General features: G+C 43.8%; 1 protein-coding gene across 1 annotated transcript in view; it reads right to left on the bottom strand.

The window, feature by feature from the left end:
• Nucleotides 1-3,701: 3,701 nt before the first annotated feature.
• Nucleotides 3,702-16,897, bottom strand: part of LOC139365171 (ubiquitin carboxyl-terminal hydrolase 36-like) — a 32,890-nt gene continuing 19,694 nt past the window's right edge. The window contains exons 10-20 of the mRNA XM_071102613.1: nucleotides 16,733-16,873; nucleotides 16,460-16,560; nucleotides 15,611-15,794; nucleotides 14,354-14,728; nucleotides 13,819-14,040; nucleotides 8,417-8,544; nucleotides 7,388-8,092; nucleotides 5,911-6,101; nucleotides 4,954-5,145; nucleotides 4,647-4,762; nucleotides 3,702-4,293 (exon numbers count right to left, since the gene is read on the bottom strand). Coding sequence (XP_070958714.1) covers nucleotides 4,162-4,293; nucleotides 4,647-4,762; nucleotides 4,954-5,145; nucleotides 5,911-6,101; nucleotides 7,388-8,092; nucleotides 8,417-8,544; nucleotides 13,819-14,040; nucleotides 14,354-14,728; nucleotides 15,611-15,794; nucleotides 16,460-16,560; nucleotides 16,733-16,873 — 2,487 coding nt within the window. The 3' untranslated portion in view covers nucleotides 3,702-4,161. The remainder of the gene's footprint in view (nucleotides 4,294-4,646; nucleotides 4,763-4,953; nucleotides 5,146-5,910; nucleotides 6,102-7,387; nucleotides 8,093-8,416; nucleotides 8,545-13,818; nucleotides 14,041-14,353; nucleotides 14,729-15,610; nucleotides 15,795-16,459; nucleotides 16,561-16,732; nucleotides 16,874-16,897) is intronic.

Genomic DNA, 16,897 nt, shown 5'->3' with positions numbered 1-16,897 from the left:
CACAAAGTCACAACTTTATTGCACCTGCATAGCTAATTACATGATCCATTTTGGTAAGAGTCACTTTTCATTATGAAATGTCTCTCCTTGGTCTGAAAAGGCGGTGCAAAATATAGAACCATCAATGCAAACATGACGCAGATCAGTCACACCAGTATAATGGATCAGTCACACCAGTATAATGGATCAGTCACACCAGTATAATGTCCTGGTGTCAGTTTCCTTGACATTCGAACATGTCCTAAAGCTCATTTCACAGTCAACATTAAACACATTCAATGGAACTGGTGATGACACCGCTCTCGTACTGTATGACACTACAGTAACAAGGTGTCATCGTATGAAACACGAACATATGAACATCCATCTGCAAGAAATGATTTAAAGTTTCACAATCCCCCACCAATCCAAATACAGATTCTGTATTTTTTTTATAACACATTAAAGATTTGTGAAAAGTTTCTTTAAATGATTTAACATTATCAATTAACTATACTGTTTAAGCCGACATCTCTAGAATGAAAGTCAAATGGGTGGCTAGAACTACACTAGCCTCGTACGAATCATCCTGATCTCACAAGCTTGCATTCTGTTTCCGTGTAGCCGATCAGATCCGGATGGTTTGTAAAGGCTAAGTCTACGCAGGGATGACGGGGAAAGCTTGGGAAACACCAGGCGGACTGTACAATCTTCTACACTGGCCAAGCGCTTTTGTTTAATGACTATCATTTATAATTTATTTATCAAAATCAGTGCCCGGATAAAGTGGAAGATCCCATGTTTTCACCCCCCCCCCCCCCCCAAATATACTGGTAGAAAACAGGATAAAAATGGTGGGGGTGTGTAATAAAATGTGGACTTGGCTAGAAGGTTGGTTGAACATGAGGGTTGTAAGGTTGGGGGATGGCTGGGTACATCAGGTTCCAGATGACCAGTTAGTTGGACTGTCTGTAGGTGATTTGCATAGAGAGAGTACAGATTGGGACAATGATCATGTACTAATAGCATATACATCAACTTCAAACTAACAATGCCTGGGGCAACGTACGTAATCTAGCCTGGCCCCAGATGTCTGTGCTGTATTTTCAACATTTACAATGGCCATAGGTGTTGGCCAAACCACACAAACAGATCTGGGACCAGCCTACATGCAACTCTTTATCTGGGATAGAACACACAAAGAAAGAACTGTTTGGTTCATATTGAGGCCCAAAATTCATTCAGAAAACACATGATGCACAACAATGTTGAAGTTCACTGGTGATGGAGCATTACTAAACGGATGGTCACCAACACAGTTAGAGACCATGGTGATGGAGCATTACTAAACGATGGTCACCAACACAGTTAGAGACCAGGGACCTGGTGATGGAGCATTACTTAACGATGGTCACCAACACAGTTAGAGACCAGGGACCTGGTGATGGAGCATTACTAAACGATGGTCACCAACACAGTTAGAGACCAGGGACCTGGTGATGGAGCATTACTAAACGATGGTCACCAACACAGTTAGAGACCAGGGACCTGGTGATGGAGCATTACTAAACAATGGTCACCAACACAGAGACCAGGGACCTGGTGATGGAGCATTACTAAACGATGGTCACCAACACAGTTAGAGACCAGGGACCTGGTGATGGAGCATTACTAAACGATGGTCACCAACACAGTTAGAGACCAGGGACCTGGTGATGGAGCATTACTAAACGATGGTCACCAACACAGTTAGAGACCAGGGACCTGGTGATGGAGCATTACTAAACGGATGGTCACCAACAACTTTTAGTTAGAGACCAGGGACCTGGTGATGGAGCATTACTAAACGATGGTCACCAACACAACTTTTAGTTAGAGACCAGGGACCTGGTGATGGAGCATTACTAAACGGATGGTCACCAACACAACTTTTAGTTAGAGACCAGGGACCTGGTGATGGAGCATTACTAAACGGATGGTCACCAACACAACTTTTAGTTAGAGACCAGGGACCAAGGACTTGACATTTTGGGAATGACACGCAGAAGAGATGAGCAATTAGCTCCACTCATGACCTACTGTAGATGTCTAGGGTTGAAAAAAGTTCCCAATTCAACCCACCCACCCCAGAATCACTCATACCCTCTTTTGCAAAACAGAATGGGACTATTTACCAGAAAGGAGAGCAAATGGATTAGAAAGCAGATGAAACAATGATATGCCTAATCCATTAAAAGGTGTATTATGTGGTGTTACAAACAGGCAAAGCCTTGACGTTATCGCTACAGTCCCCAACTTGACCTGGGGGTAGAGACATCCGCCTATGAACTTTGCAATTAGCTGATGTCGGGGCAATTCATATTCCAGCATCACTTGGTGTTAATCGACCATGACATTTTCTATTCTGACACATCTACCAAATTACATCATCTTCAGAACCGTCAAATTCACCCAGGAAAGGAAACAAAAACAAATCTGTTAGGGACGCAGAACTGAATATTCTGATATAGGAAACTTCAAATACCACCATCACGCATACAATAATCAATTAGATTAAAGATGGAGGCCTTTTGTCTGCGTGGGACAGGCGTGTGACTGTTTCCCCTCCAAATTCATGCTTGTAAAATAACAGTAGAATCAGAATATGTAAATGTGTCAGCAGCAGCCACAGTGGGTCAGTTTTATCAAGTCATGTAGAACATACCAAGAAGGCATTGTGGCAAAGAAATCACACAGAATAAGAAACCATAAAACCATAAAAGTATCAATCATTCCCAAACTAAAAGAAAGGATGGGAATAAAGCATATCAGTTATGATGGCTTCACCATCTGTGGTCCTGTTCATGTTTGGGATCTTTTAAAGGTGACTTGGTGATTGTGCTGATGGTGATCAGCGCGAGATGGTCACCACATGTCTTCACATACAGAATAGGCCATATGAGTCAGGAGAACACCTCTATTGGCCAACTGTCCTGCAGATCGCCCAGTCAGCAGTCAGCACAGCGGTTGTAACCAGTGGTGTAGCAGAGGATAAACGCACGGAAATGTCATTTACGCATGTTTTTGTATTTTGCCCAAGAGTTTACCCACCATTTGTGGGAAAATGCATTGAACGTATAGGGAGTGCTTTACTCAGCAAGAACGGCGATCAACGTTTACCAACCAACCAATTATTTTTTTTGTTTACACTAAATCTCTGGTTGCAACATTTTAGAATGTTCAGAGAAATAGATTGTGTAGAACACAATGATTTTCTATAGGAAATCATTTCAGCTCTATACATTACATTACTATAATTCAAAGTTCTGCACGTTTCGCCCACCTGAACACAACCCAAGTGTCTCCCTCATAGGTTTCAATACATTTAGCTGATGGGTAAGGGTTATCTAGCATACATTATACAAAATCTCTCACCTCAGCCTTTCACACAGATAAATGCTATATGGTGCATGCCACATCCTTTGATACCGGCTAGAAAACCCCAGAACCGTCTCCTAGAGTAGCCCAACCATGTACATATGAGAATTCCTGACATGACTTGTACTGAATTCCCAACATAACATAGTGTCATGTTATTACCACAGATGGAAGCTCATCACAGTACGGTAAATCCATCATATTCATGAGCAGCTTGAGCACCATTGACTGAACAATATTTTCATATCCATCTGAGACAACGGTGTAGAAGCAATGGTCAACTCATTGTTGCTGAACCCTGTTGCTGAACCCTGGCTGACGGTGGTAACATCACAGTCCGTGTTGGTCAGCTCACCAGACTCGGTCATCAAAGGAAGACTTGCGGTAAGTTCTATAGTGAAGAGACCAGCACAGATCAAAGATGTGTTGTTCTGTTAACTGGCCATGGTCTCTCGTATTGCAATCAGGGTATGAACCGCCAAGCAATTAAAAAAAGAGTCACGTTGTTACAGTGGTGTCACGTGTCGTCACTCCAGTTCGGTTGTACTGTATGTGGCCAAACATCCATTCTGATAGGCTCTCAGTGACTGTCTCCAAAGATCCATTCTGGTTGGCTCTCAGTGACTGTATCCAAAGATCCATTCTGGTTGGCTCTCAGTGACTGTATCCAAAGATCCATTCTGGTTGGCTCTCAGTGACTGTATCCAAAGATCCATTCTGGTTGGCTCTCAGTGACTGTATCCAAACATCCATTCTGGTTGGCTCTCAGTGACGGTATCCAAAGCCGGTCTTCTTGGCGCCGGGTGTGACCGACCACATGCTCCGCCGGTCCTGGATCTTCTGGAAGATATTGCCGCTCCTCCTCTTCTCTCGCTTGTACTTTTTCATTTTCTTCACCTGTTCATACACACATAAGAAATGTTCAGACCAGAGGTAACAGAGGTAAAGCGTGCCGGAACCAGTTAGCGGTGCAGGCAAGGTTCTAGGAATAGTTCAGCCAGAAGGAGCCCTTCACACATGCTTTAGATGCAGAGCTAACTGGTGCATTCAGTTTCCACTAGGACTCTAGTGGAAGGCCAGGAGATTCAGGATGTTGCTAAATATCCGGGATAAAAATTTAAACAGAATCCTAGGTAAGTCAAAAACAAGCTACAACTAAAGTATCCCTTTAACATAATGTCTTCTGTTGAAACAATCACTATGTGAAAACAGCTTTCCACGGGCTTGTGTGTCTGTGGGTGCCCTCTCACCTTTCCACTGTCAAAGTCCTCATCCCACTCGTCAATCACCATGTCGGTTCTGGCATCGCGGGTGTCGTCAATGGCATCCCTACTGATGGCAGATGCCTCTCCCTCCCAGCTGAGGACTGGACACACCCACCCCCCTCAGTCATTACAGCGCTACGCACAACAGCGGTATGAGCCGCTACTGCCATTAGTCTCCCAGAGAGACTTAGCTAGCTACATAAATAACTTTGCTACAACTTTTTATTAGAATTTCTTGACTCCACTGGAGGTAAAGTGCAACCTTGAGAATGTCTTATGTTCTAGATCTCACCTTGGGTTCCATAGGCTTTGTTCAAAGAGTTCTTCAGGAGCTCCTCAACCACTCCACCACTCCTCTTGCCATCCCAGACCATGGGGGCTGGGTGGGGGACATCCCCAGGACCACCCTCTACTGCTTCTGCAGCGGGGGCCTTGGAGCGCTTGTAGCCATCCTTAACCTGGCTGTCCCACACGATCACTCCAGCTATGGTGGGGGGGAAGGAGTAGAGTGAGGTGAAACATTCACAACCAGGGACAACGAAATCCAGAAATAAAGTAGCTAGTAAAGATAATGGACCTGTAGTTTTATATAATCTTTGAGAACTAACAAGCACCAAAATAAAAAAGTGACAGTCAGGAAGAAATTAAAATTCCCAAAACAATTAATTTAGCAGCATTGTGTATTATGTTTGAGCAAAAGAACAGCAGTAACCATGACAACATGCATGGAATCACGGGAAACTTCTTTAAAACCAAAACAATTTCTCAGCTCTATGGAAAAATATGGAGAATTGCAGGAAACCGGCGGAACGTTTTTTCCCAGCTACAAAGCCAGGAGGGCGGGGCCGACCGCGCTCATTGACATGCCACCTGCCACGCCCACCACCTGCCACGCCCACCACCTGCCACGCCCACCACCTGCCACGCCCACCACCTGCCCCTTTTTTAATCCAGAAAAAAACGTAACATTTGCAGATGCAACAAAAAGAGCCAAAATAAAACAAAAATTTGAGCCCTGGGAAATGTACAAATGTATACATCATTTACATAATGCAAAACAAGGATAGAGCCTGATCAAGAGATATTGCCCACAGCCTAATCAAGAGATATTGCCGACAGGAGTTCAAGTCCTGAAACCATATTCGAGTATGAGTTTAAAAAAAGTTTAGCCAAATAGGTTATGGTAAAAAAGGGTAAGACTGGACTGTTGGCTTCAGTCATTGCAGCAGTGTGTGGTGTGTGGGTCTACCGGTGCTCTCCACGGTGCCCTTCTTGGGAAGGGCCTCCGCTGCTTCAGTGTCGCTCCTCTGGTCGCCGGAGCAACAACGTCTGCTTTCCTCCCACTGTTTCACCTCTTCTTTTAGCCTGCGCTTCTTTAACTTCTTTGGGGCGGTAGAATCCCCAGCGCCGTTTTCAACAACCGTGTCCTTCGTCCCAGAACTGCTGCACAAAAAAATATAGATTTATATTTTTAACGTGTCAATGTGCAAAGAAACTAAACATTTGGTTGTATTTTCTCCTATATCTCCCATGTAAGATTCCATATTAGTCGGGGTAGGTTTGACCCAGTGATACATGCTTTATGTTGCTTCCAATACATTTAGCTAATATCTTGGCATCACAGCCTTAAGTTATACAGTACCAGTCAAAAGTTTGGACACCTACTCACTCCATGGATTCTCTTTATTTCTACATCGTAAAATAGTGAATACATTAAAACTATGAAATAACAAACATGGAATCATGTAGTAACCCCTCCCCCAAAAAAAGTGTTCAATCTTTTTTGGGCAGGGATTTAACATTGCATACTCTTGGCATTCTCTCAACCAGCTTTATGAGGTAGTCCCCTGGAATGTATTTCAATTAACAGGTGTGCCTGGTTAAAAGTTACATTTGTGGAATATCTTTCCTCGATGTGTTTGAGCCAATCAGTTTTGTTGTGACATGGTAGGGGTGGCATACAGAATATAGCCCAGAATATAGCCCTATTTGGACCAAGTCCATATTATGGCAATAACAGCTCAAATAAGCAAAGAGAAACAGTCCATCATTACTTTAAGACATGAAGGTCAGTCAATCAGAAACATTTCAAGAACGTTTAGTTTCTTAAAGTGCAGTCGCAAAAACCACTATGATGAAACTGGCTCTCATGAGGACCGCCACAGGAATGGAAGACCCAGAGTTACCTCTGCTGCAGAGGATAAGTTCATTAGAGTTACCAGCCTCAGAAATTGCAGCCAAAATAAATGCTTCAGCGTTCAAGTAACAGACACATCTCAACATCATCTGTTCAGAGGAGACCGTGAATCAGGTCTTCATGGTTGAATTGCTGCAAAGAAATCTCTACTAAAGGACACCACTAATAAGAAGAGACTTACTTAGGCCAAGAAACACAGCATTGGATGGCTAATTTGTAGAACCACAGATATATTTAGATTTGTAAAAAAAAAAACATTGGGTTACTACATGATTCCATATGTGTTATTGCATAGTTTGATGTCTTCACTATTATTCTACAATGTAAAGAAAAACCCTTGAATGAGTAGGTGTGTCCAAACTTTTGACTGGTACTGTATGTTTTATTTACTTTTTGATGCGTTGGACCTTTTAACTGACATGTTTACTGCTGTAGGTCTAAAGCTACATGACCAAACAGACAAATAATAGTACTCTGTAATGCATCTACATTTTCTAGCTAGAATATCACCATAACATTTCAAAGTGACCTTTCTGAAACAGAACGTGTTAATGTTGCTTCCTCCGGTCCCTCCTCCAATCTCCTTTTCTTCTTCCTCCTCCTCCTCTTCATCATCGTCGTCACAGTGCCCATACTCTGCTCTCCTTGATTCGCATCACACTGGAGAACCACTGGAACCAACTGGAGCTTACTCTTAGGCTGGGGATGGGGCAGCTTTGGTTGTTCCAGGGCTCTTTGGTCAGGGGGGCTGAGTCTCCATGATCCTCCCTGACACCAGTCCTCCTCTTGTGCCGGCGGTGAAGCCTCCAGATGAGACTGAACCCTTTCCCTGTGGTTCACGGCTGCATCTCCATCCTCTTCCTCCCTCTTCCTCTTCTTTCTCCTTTTCCTCCTCTTCCTCTCACTGGCCGGTTCGATCAGTTCGGGCTCAACGGGGATGTCTGGGATGACGTAGGCCAGTGCTGGCTCTCGCTCTCCGCCTTCCATCTCAGAGTGATGCCGTTTCTTATTTTTCTTCTTTAAGGGGGTGGCGGAACTGCTTGGGCCAGGCTCTGACAGACTGGGGGTCTTGGTAGGTTTAGGGCTCTTTGGAAGGTGGGGCTGAAGCCCATTGGTTTTTGGAGAGAGGGTGGAGTTTGATTTCTGGGGACTCTGATGCTTAGATGGGATGCCTGAGTGGACATGGTGGGCTGCAGGTGGAGATTGCAGTTTGGGTGAATGGAATGGACCAACCCTGAGAAGGGAACGAGAAGAAAATGTTCAAGAACAAAATAGGAGAAATTCAAACCATCTAGAAAAATATTGAACACAACGTATTATGTGTTACTTCAAAAGTTCACCAATGGGACAGTAAACCAGTGAGAACTGGGTGATGTTCAGTAGCGCATACCGTAACAAACTGCTTTGAAAGGGAAACAGAATGCAGTGTTTCTAAATTGGACAAATTCAGATAGTACCACCCTGTTTTACTCGGGTTCAAATAGTTCTCATGTTTTGTGCCTAACTGGACACAATGCTGTGAACGGTCTGTTGAGGGGGGGCGTGGTGCGGTTCGTACCTGTGACTGTGAGTGGGTGAGGTGAAGGTGAGGTTAAGTTGAGCAGGATGCGTGCGGTCACTGGACGGATGGCGTGGCAGGTGGGGGTGTTGAGCCTCAATGCTGCTCGGACTCCGGCTGCGACTGGCCTGCAGTTATCGACAAAAATAAAAACTTGGTGGTCTAAAAGAAAATTGCCATGAACGTGACAAAAAAGGAGGGATGATCAAATAAGGAGGAAGGAATCATTGTAAAGACGGATGGAAGAACAAATGAACAAGGGAGAGAGAAAAACAGGAGAGGATGGTATGGCAGAGAAGAGTTAGAAATGGTTAGAAGAAAATAATTGGAACTGAAACAAAAAGACAAACATTGTAAAAAGAGGCGACTACTAATACAGGGCTGTCTAACCCTTCCTGGAGAGACACGGTCCTGTACGCTCTCACTCCAGGTTTTCAATTCAACCCCAGTTGTTAACCTGACTCAGCTTATCAACAAGCTGATTATTAGAATCAGGTGTGCTAGATTAGGGTTGAGTGAAAACCTACAGGACAGTATCTCTCCAAGAACAAGGTTGGAGAGACCTGTACTGGAGTATGTGGTTGGTTAGACAAGAGAATAAGAACACAGATGGTGTACTAGTCTTGCATAGGGCTGGGCGGTATACCACATACACACACCGGTATTGATGCACGGAGCAGTTTGAGTTTTTACTTTACCTTCTATAACCATGTCCATGTTTGGTTTGTTAAAAATGTGGTACTCAACTCCAGCACGTAAACTGTCCGTTTTTATAGTTTTCTCCTTTTGCTACTTGAGCTTAATACTAAAATTGGTGCCGGAAAAGATGGCTGCCATTTTACGGGCTCCAAACCAATTTGCGTTATTTTTTTACTTATTTTGTACATAATGTTTCTGCCACCAGAATGGCCCGAAGAGAGCTTCTGGATAACAGAACAGTGATTAGTCACCTCGTACTGGACAAAGCTTTCTTTCTTTAACTAGGCGGACGCGAAGGATTTATTTCAGACACCCAACAAGGCCCAAATCCATGGCATTCGCATCAAGAAGAGACAGAGATATAGGGGTCATAGGTCGGGGTGCCTTGAATCCGACTAGTGGGTAACCCGCCTCTACCATCAGTCCTATTTTCCAACGTGCACTCATTGGATAATAAACGGGATTAATTCCGATCAAGACTATCCTACCAACGGGAGATTAAACTGTAATATCTTATGTTTCACTGAGCTGTGGATGAACAACGAAATGGTAACAAATCAAATTGTATTAGTCACATGCGCCGAATACAACCTTACATAGAGCTGGCTGGGTTTTCCGTGCATCGGCAAGATAGAACAGCTGCCTCCGTTAAGACAAGTGGTGGACGTCTGTGTCTATTTGGCAATAACAGCTGGTGCATTGAATCTAATATTAATGAAGACTCAATGTTTTGCTCGACTGAGGTGGAGTATCTCATGATAAACTGTAGACCACACTATCTACCAAGAGAGTTCACCTATATTTTTCATTGCTGTCTATTTACCACCACAAACAGATGCTGGCACTAAGACCGCACTCAACAAACTGTATAAGGCCATAAGCAAACAGGAAAATCCTCATTCAGAGGCGGTACTCCTAGTGGCCGGGGACTTTAATGTTGGGAAACAAATCAGATTTACCGCATTTTCTACCAGCATGTTATATGTGCAACCAGAGAAAAACTATAGACTACAGACCACCTCTACTCCACACAGAGACACATACAAAGCTCTCCCTCACCCTCCATTTGGCAAATCTGACCAAAACTCTATCCTCCCGATTCCTGCTTACAAGCAAAAACTAAAGCAGGAAGTACCTGTGACTCGCTCAATACGGAAGTTGTCAGATGACGCAGAAGCTTAGCAACAGGACTTTTTTGCTAGCAGACTGGAATATGTTCCGGGATTCTTTCCATGGCATTGGAAAACACCTCATCAGTTCCCTGCATCATCAATAAGTGCATCGATGATGTCATCCCCACAGTGACCGTACATAAATACCCCAACCAGAAGCCATGGATTACAGGCAACACCGCACTGAGCTAAAGGGTAGAGCTGCTGCTTTCAAGAAGCTGGACTCTAACCCGGAATCTTATAAGAAATACTGCTATGCCCTCCGACGAACAACCAAACAGGCAACAAAAGCATCAATACCAGACTAAGATTGACTCCAACTACACCGGCTCCGAGACTCATCAGATGTGGCAGGGCTTGCAAATTATTACAGACTGCAAAGGGAAGCACAGCCATGAGCTGGCCAGTGACAAGCCTACCAAACAAGCTAAATTACTTCTACAAACACCTCGAGACAAGCAACACTGACGCATGCATGAGAGCACCGGCTGTTCCGGACGACTGTATGATCACGCTCGCCGCAGTCGATGTGAGTAAGACCTTTAAGCAGGTCAACATTCACAAGGCCAGACGGATTACCAGGACGTGTACTCCGAGTATGTGCTAACCAACAGGCAAGTAGCTTCACTGACATGTTCAACCTGTCCATGACTGAGTCTGCAATACCTGCATGTTTCAAGCAGACCACCATAGTCCCTGTGCCCAAGAACACCAAGGTAACTTGCCTAAATGACAACCGATCCATAGCACTCACATCTGTAGCCATGAAGTGATTTGAAAGGCTGGTAACAGCTCACATCAACACCATTATCCCAGAAATCCTAGACCCACTACAATTTGCATACCGCCCCAACAGAGCCAGAGATAACGCAATCTATTGCATTCCACACTGCCCTTTCGCACCTGGACAAAAGGAACACCTACGTGAGGATGCTATTCATTGACTACAACACCATAGTGCCCTAAAAGCTCATCACTAAGCTAAGGACCCTGGGAATAGTCACTTTACCTCTACCTACATATTACCTTTATTACCTCAACTACCCCCCCCCCCCCAAATTGACATTATACGTTACCCCCTGTATATAGCCTCGTTAGTCATTTTATTGTTGCTCTTTAATTATTTGTTTTTTCTATTATTTTCATGTTTATTGATTACTTCAGTTTATTTAGTAGATATTTAAAAAAAATCTTAACTGCATTGTTGGTTAAGGGCTTGTAAGTAAGCATTTCCCTGTACTATTCAGCGCATGTGACAAAATATGATTTGACTCCCCCCTCCTCGATGCTCAGACTGATGCATGCAGCCAACCACACCAAGCCCTGTCTCATCACTCAAGGACAGCAGTTGCTCGACCACAGAGGCACAAGAACTTCCTTGCTGTTCACTCTGCATGGTCAGATGGATACAATGTTGGTGACATACTGCTGTCCACAAGCGTTCTATACAATATTCGTTTGTGTATCTTACTATCTGCTAGTTTGTCTTTTCTTAGCAAGGTGTTGCTAAAATAATTTGTTAGCCGCTAATGCTAAATCACTAGTTAGTACATTTAGCAAACGAAGCTAGCTAATACTGACTAGTGCCAGTGCTGGTGAATGCCTAGATAAGATACCATTGCACAAACATGCTTATCAGAGAGGAATAGGCAAAGCATGAATATGTTAGCTAGCTAGCTACATGAAGCTAGCTAGCTAACATATTCATGCTTTGCCTATTCCTCTCTGATAAGCATGTTTGTGCAATGGTATCTTATCTAGGCATTCACCAGTAAGAAAACATGTAATGTAACATCAAATTAGGGTCACCTGGAAACACTGAGCAACACTGGTTCCTACCCTGTAAATAATTCCTCCCTGGTTTATTCATTCATTGTCGTGTCAAAACAACGTATTCACGGTGCTGCCCACTATATTCCAACTACTTTAATTCCAACAGTTCAACAATTAACTAGGTCAATATTATTTGCCCATATCATTCTGCGTGGCACAGTGTGGAGTTGGATTGAATGGTATAAATGGAGAAATTGAGATGACTTCTAATTTGTGTTGCTACCCTAGGGTCATCAAAGCATATTTAGATCTATTATTTAAAAACAATTATTCATAAAATACTGTAAAATGTATGATATTTTATTCATATCGCCCAGCCCTCGTCTGACAGTAGACTAGTTGGTTTGATAGGAGAATAGGAACACCGTGTACTAGCTTTACAGTAGACTACAATAGATCCAATTGTCATAATCATTTTGATAGGATAATAACGAAAACACCTTATTTTTAAGTGCTAGGGATAGAGGTGAAGGGAAGGAAGGCAGCAGGCAAAAAAGACACTACATGCTTCCAAGGCAAAGCCCAGGGAAAGTAGCTGTATGGCTGATAGACTATAAATAGGGCCATGTGTTTTGGTTGACCATGTCACATGACCTGGATTTTGACCTTTATTTTAAGCATTTTCCAGAACTTAGAATTAGACCAAAAATGTAGACAATTGTCTGAGGATGGTGCTGGACCATATGACATAAAAAGAAACGGATACAGTTTGATGAAACAGCTTTAATTATTATTATTTATTTTTTTTTAAGTTGAACTACGTGACATGATTAACCAAAAGACAGGGCCCTAACTATAAAGACTACTAAACTATGATTTGGCCTATTATCCAGTGTCGCGCCATCTGTGTGAGCCAGTGCTTACTTGCACCAGAGCTTTAAAAACAGACGCAACATACTGTTACACCTGCGACAAAGACCCACCATCAATCGGAGACTGGCAAATTTATCCACAAGACGTTTACAAATCAGAGACAGTGTCTTTGTTTTAAAATCGGACACAAACCTCTCTCGCAGTTGTCAGTACTGGCTTGCCCAGACAGCGCTGTAGTGGCTAACATGCTGACCAGACTGGACGTGTCATGTGTGAGCGTTGCATAAATGTACACATGCATTCAATCATTGCACCCACACTGCTCGCGAGCGTCTGTGTAGCCAGGCGCTAAAATAGAAATTGGTTGTAATTGTGACGCTCAACGCGCTTCAAGTCCTGCCTCTACCATCTCCTCATTGGTTTTTAGGAGCATATACCCACATGGGTGACTGAAAGATTAACTGAGGTCCACACTCCAGTTGGTTGTGGTAATGCAGCTTAAAGTTGGTTACCAACCGCAATATAAAGTCCAAAGAACAAAAAGAAGCCTGAAGGAAAGATGACTAGAAATTAATTTGGTCTACCGTTTTATCGGTGGATTATTGTTGGAGTAGAGGACCTTGTGCATTTCAGGTAAAATAACAACCCAATATTTATATCCCAGGACAAATTAGCTAGCAATAGCAAGATAGCTAAATTGCCATACAAGTTGAATGCTTTTCGAACAGTCCCCAAATTAATATAATTGGTTTAGAGTTTGTTTAGCTATTTCAACCTGCATGTCCTGATCGCATCAGGTGTCGGTGTATAAAATCAACTTGCACGCGTGCAGTCTGGTCAGCAAGTAAGCGGCTACTGAGCCATTCACGGTGCCTCTAGTCTCACCTTCTTGGCCGACAGGGCCAATTTCTTGGCGGGTGGGGGAGACGTGGTGCCGGTGGGTGAAGATGTGATGTTGTTGAGGGCCAGGGGTTTTAGCTTGACTGTCTTCTGCTCCTCCGTGCCCACGCGCTCCACACTCTTGGCAGGGGAGGCCATGCCGTTCGAGACATTCCTAGGGGGGGTGGACGTCCCACCAACCGGCGCACTTTTGGTACCCATGGAATCCTGGACGACAATAGCAAGCATTTGGTTCTGATGAATAACGTGACCAGAAACCAATGACACACAGACAAACTGACCATCTTATATCTGTATGGTAAATCCAGTATAACGTTAACATGACTGGGCTAAAGAATAAATGGGATATATTACATTCTGAGTGAGGGAAGCGCATGTAAATAAGACAACGTGTATGTTTGAGATATGCACATTTTCATCCTGTATGTGACCGCAATTATATAAGGGTACATTTGTGTAGTTATAGTAGACAGACTGCCCATCCAATAAAATTCATAATATATTAGAACTAGAGCTGTACCTTTGAGTCGGAGGTGTCTGCCGAGGAGGAGTCTGACAGGGACTTGAGTGAGGTAGATGCGGCCAGGCCCCTGGCCCCTTGGTTCCCGTGCCTCCGGTCTCCGCCGTCCGACCTGCCGGCCACACCGTTGGAGGGGGCGGGGGTGCTGCTGCGCGCCTGGGGCTGCTGAGAAGGACAGGGCTTCTTCAGCTTCTTGAAGGGCTCCTCGATCAGCATGGGTCCACTGGGTATCCTGGTGGGTGCGTGGGAGGAGGACGACGTCCCGTTGGACATCTTGTTGGGCTGCTGGGAGATGTTGGCGCCGTTCCTAGACACAGGTATGCCCAGGCCGCCCTCTACAGACTGAATCTTACGCAGCTGGAAAGGGTCCAGTTTCTGCAGTGAAAGAGACATGTTTCAGTGACCAAGCCTTGAGACAACACCCCATACAAGACATCCAGGAGGCGATACAAAGTCCCCAGGTTCAGAACAAAGAGGTAGAGCCAGCTTCATCTCATCAGCCATCAAATCACATTTTATTTGTCACATACACCAAACAAAACAGGTATAGACCTTAGTGAAATGCTTATTTACCATGCTTACATCAAGCTACTGAACAGTGGTATAATGTATATTACATCTTATCAGCCAACAGGCTACACAGTGGTATAATGTATATTACATCCTATCAGCCAACAGGCTACTGAACAGTGGTATAATGTATATTACATCTTATCAGCCATCAAGCTACTGAACAGTGGTATAATGTATATTACATCCTATCAGCCAACAGGCTACTGAACAGTGGTATAATGTATATTATTAACTGGGTGGTGCGAGCCCTGAATGCTGATTGGCTGACAGCCGTGGTATATCGGACAGTATACCACAGGTATAACAAAACGTGTATTTTTTTACTGCTCTAATTACATTGGTAACCAGTTTATAATAGCAATAAGGCACCTCGGGTTTGGGGTATATTACGAATATACCACGGATAAGGGCTGTGTCCAGACACTCCACAGTGCGTCGTGCATAAGAACAACCCTTAGCCGTGGTATATTAGCCATATACCACACGCCCCCAAGCCTTAACACTTAATTATAGTGTAAGGCGAGCTTCATCTCATCAGCCATCAGGCTACTGAACAGTGGTATATTACCTTGTGTAAGGACAGTATAGTTAATGTGTCCTTATTTGAACCGTTCTGTATTGTATTGATTTCCATGCAAATGGACAATAAAAGTATCACATCGAAGGCAGCAAGTCTATTCATACCGTATTGCTTTCAAACATTCTGATGACGGACCGTTCTGCCAGCCTGTCCCATACCTTGGTGACCTGCGGAGAGGACAGGGGTCTGTTGAGGTTGGTCTTCCTGAACTGCTCTGACGTCGCTACGTTCTTCCCCATTCCCTGCTTGGTGATCTGGCCATCCACGTTCTTCTTGGTCTCTGGGATCCTAATGGGCAAAGAGCAGATATGGTCAATGTGTATGGTTCCTAGCTACTACTGCAATCAGTCGCTAGTAACCATCAGACCAGCAATAGATACTTGATCTAGCTTGTCGTGTAGAACGGAACCAATGGAATAGTTTTAACAGTTGGTAGATCATGGCGCTTGCAACACCAGGGTTGTTGGTTTGATTCCCACGGGGGACCAGCTACTGTAAGTTGCTCTAGATAAGAGCATCTGCTAAATGACTCAAAAGTAATGTAAAACGTAACAGAGTAAACTCTTAAGATAAACACTTCCAGGGCTCACTAGAAAAAAGGTCTCAATGTAAAAGGCATTTGAACTTGTCAGACATTGTATTGGACCCGGGTCTGGTAACTATATAAGGTCTCAATGTAAAAGGCATTTGAACTTGTCAGATCTGTATTGGACCCGGGTCTGATAACTATATAAGGTCTCAATGTAAAAGGTATTTGAACTTGTCAGACATCTGTATTGGACCCGGGTCTGGTAACTATATAAGGTCGCAATGTAAAAGGTATTTGAACTTGTCAGATCTGTATTGGACCCGGGTCTGATAACTATATAAAAGGTCTCAATGTAAAAGGTATTTGAACTTGTCAGACATCTGTATTGGACCCGGGTCTGGTAACTATATTGTTAACGTCTTACCTCAGGTAGAATAGAACGTAGGCTTGCTGATTCAGGACTACTTTGATGTTACTGGAATGGACCATGGAGTCATTCATCTGGTACCATTGCCCGTTGCTGGCCTGTGAAGACAACAGAAATATGAATGGGCTTTTCGAAATAAAGTGAAGGGACATGCCACAGTAGAGACTAAACACAGATTAACAGGACAACAAACATACCGTTCTGATAGAACAGTGACAGTGAAAATCCTTCTCAAATGTTCCGTCTCAGGCCTACCATCAATGTCCTTACCTTGACATAGCAGTAGTAGTGGCCAGCATGACAGCTGTACCCAGAATGCACCAGGACAGCATAGAGGCCATACATGACCGGGTCCCCTGTGCTCTGAGACATGTAGGGGCGGATGTTCAGGAACTCTGGGTAGCCAACGTCCTAACAAAAACACAGGCGAGATAA

The sequence above is a fragment of the Oncorhynchus clarkii genome, chromosome 13 (assembly GCF_045791955.1).
Source record: "Oncorhynchus clarkii lewisi isolate Uvic-CL-2024 chromosome 13, UVic_Ocla_1.0, whole genome shotgun sequence".
NCBI classification, from domain to species: Eukaryota; Metazoa; Chordata; class Actinopteri; order Salmoniformes; family Salmonidae; genus Oncorhynchus; species Oncorhynchus clarkii.
The sequence above is the reverse complement of the archived record's forward strand: the minus strand, read 5'-3'. Positions and strand labels throughout refer to the sequence as shown.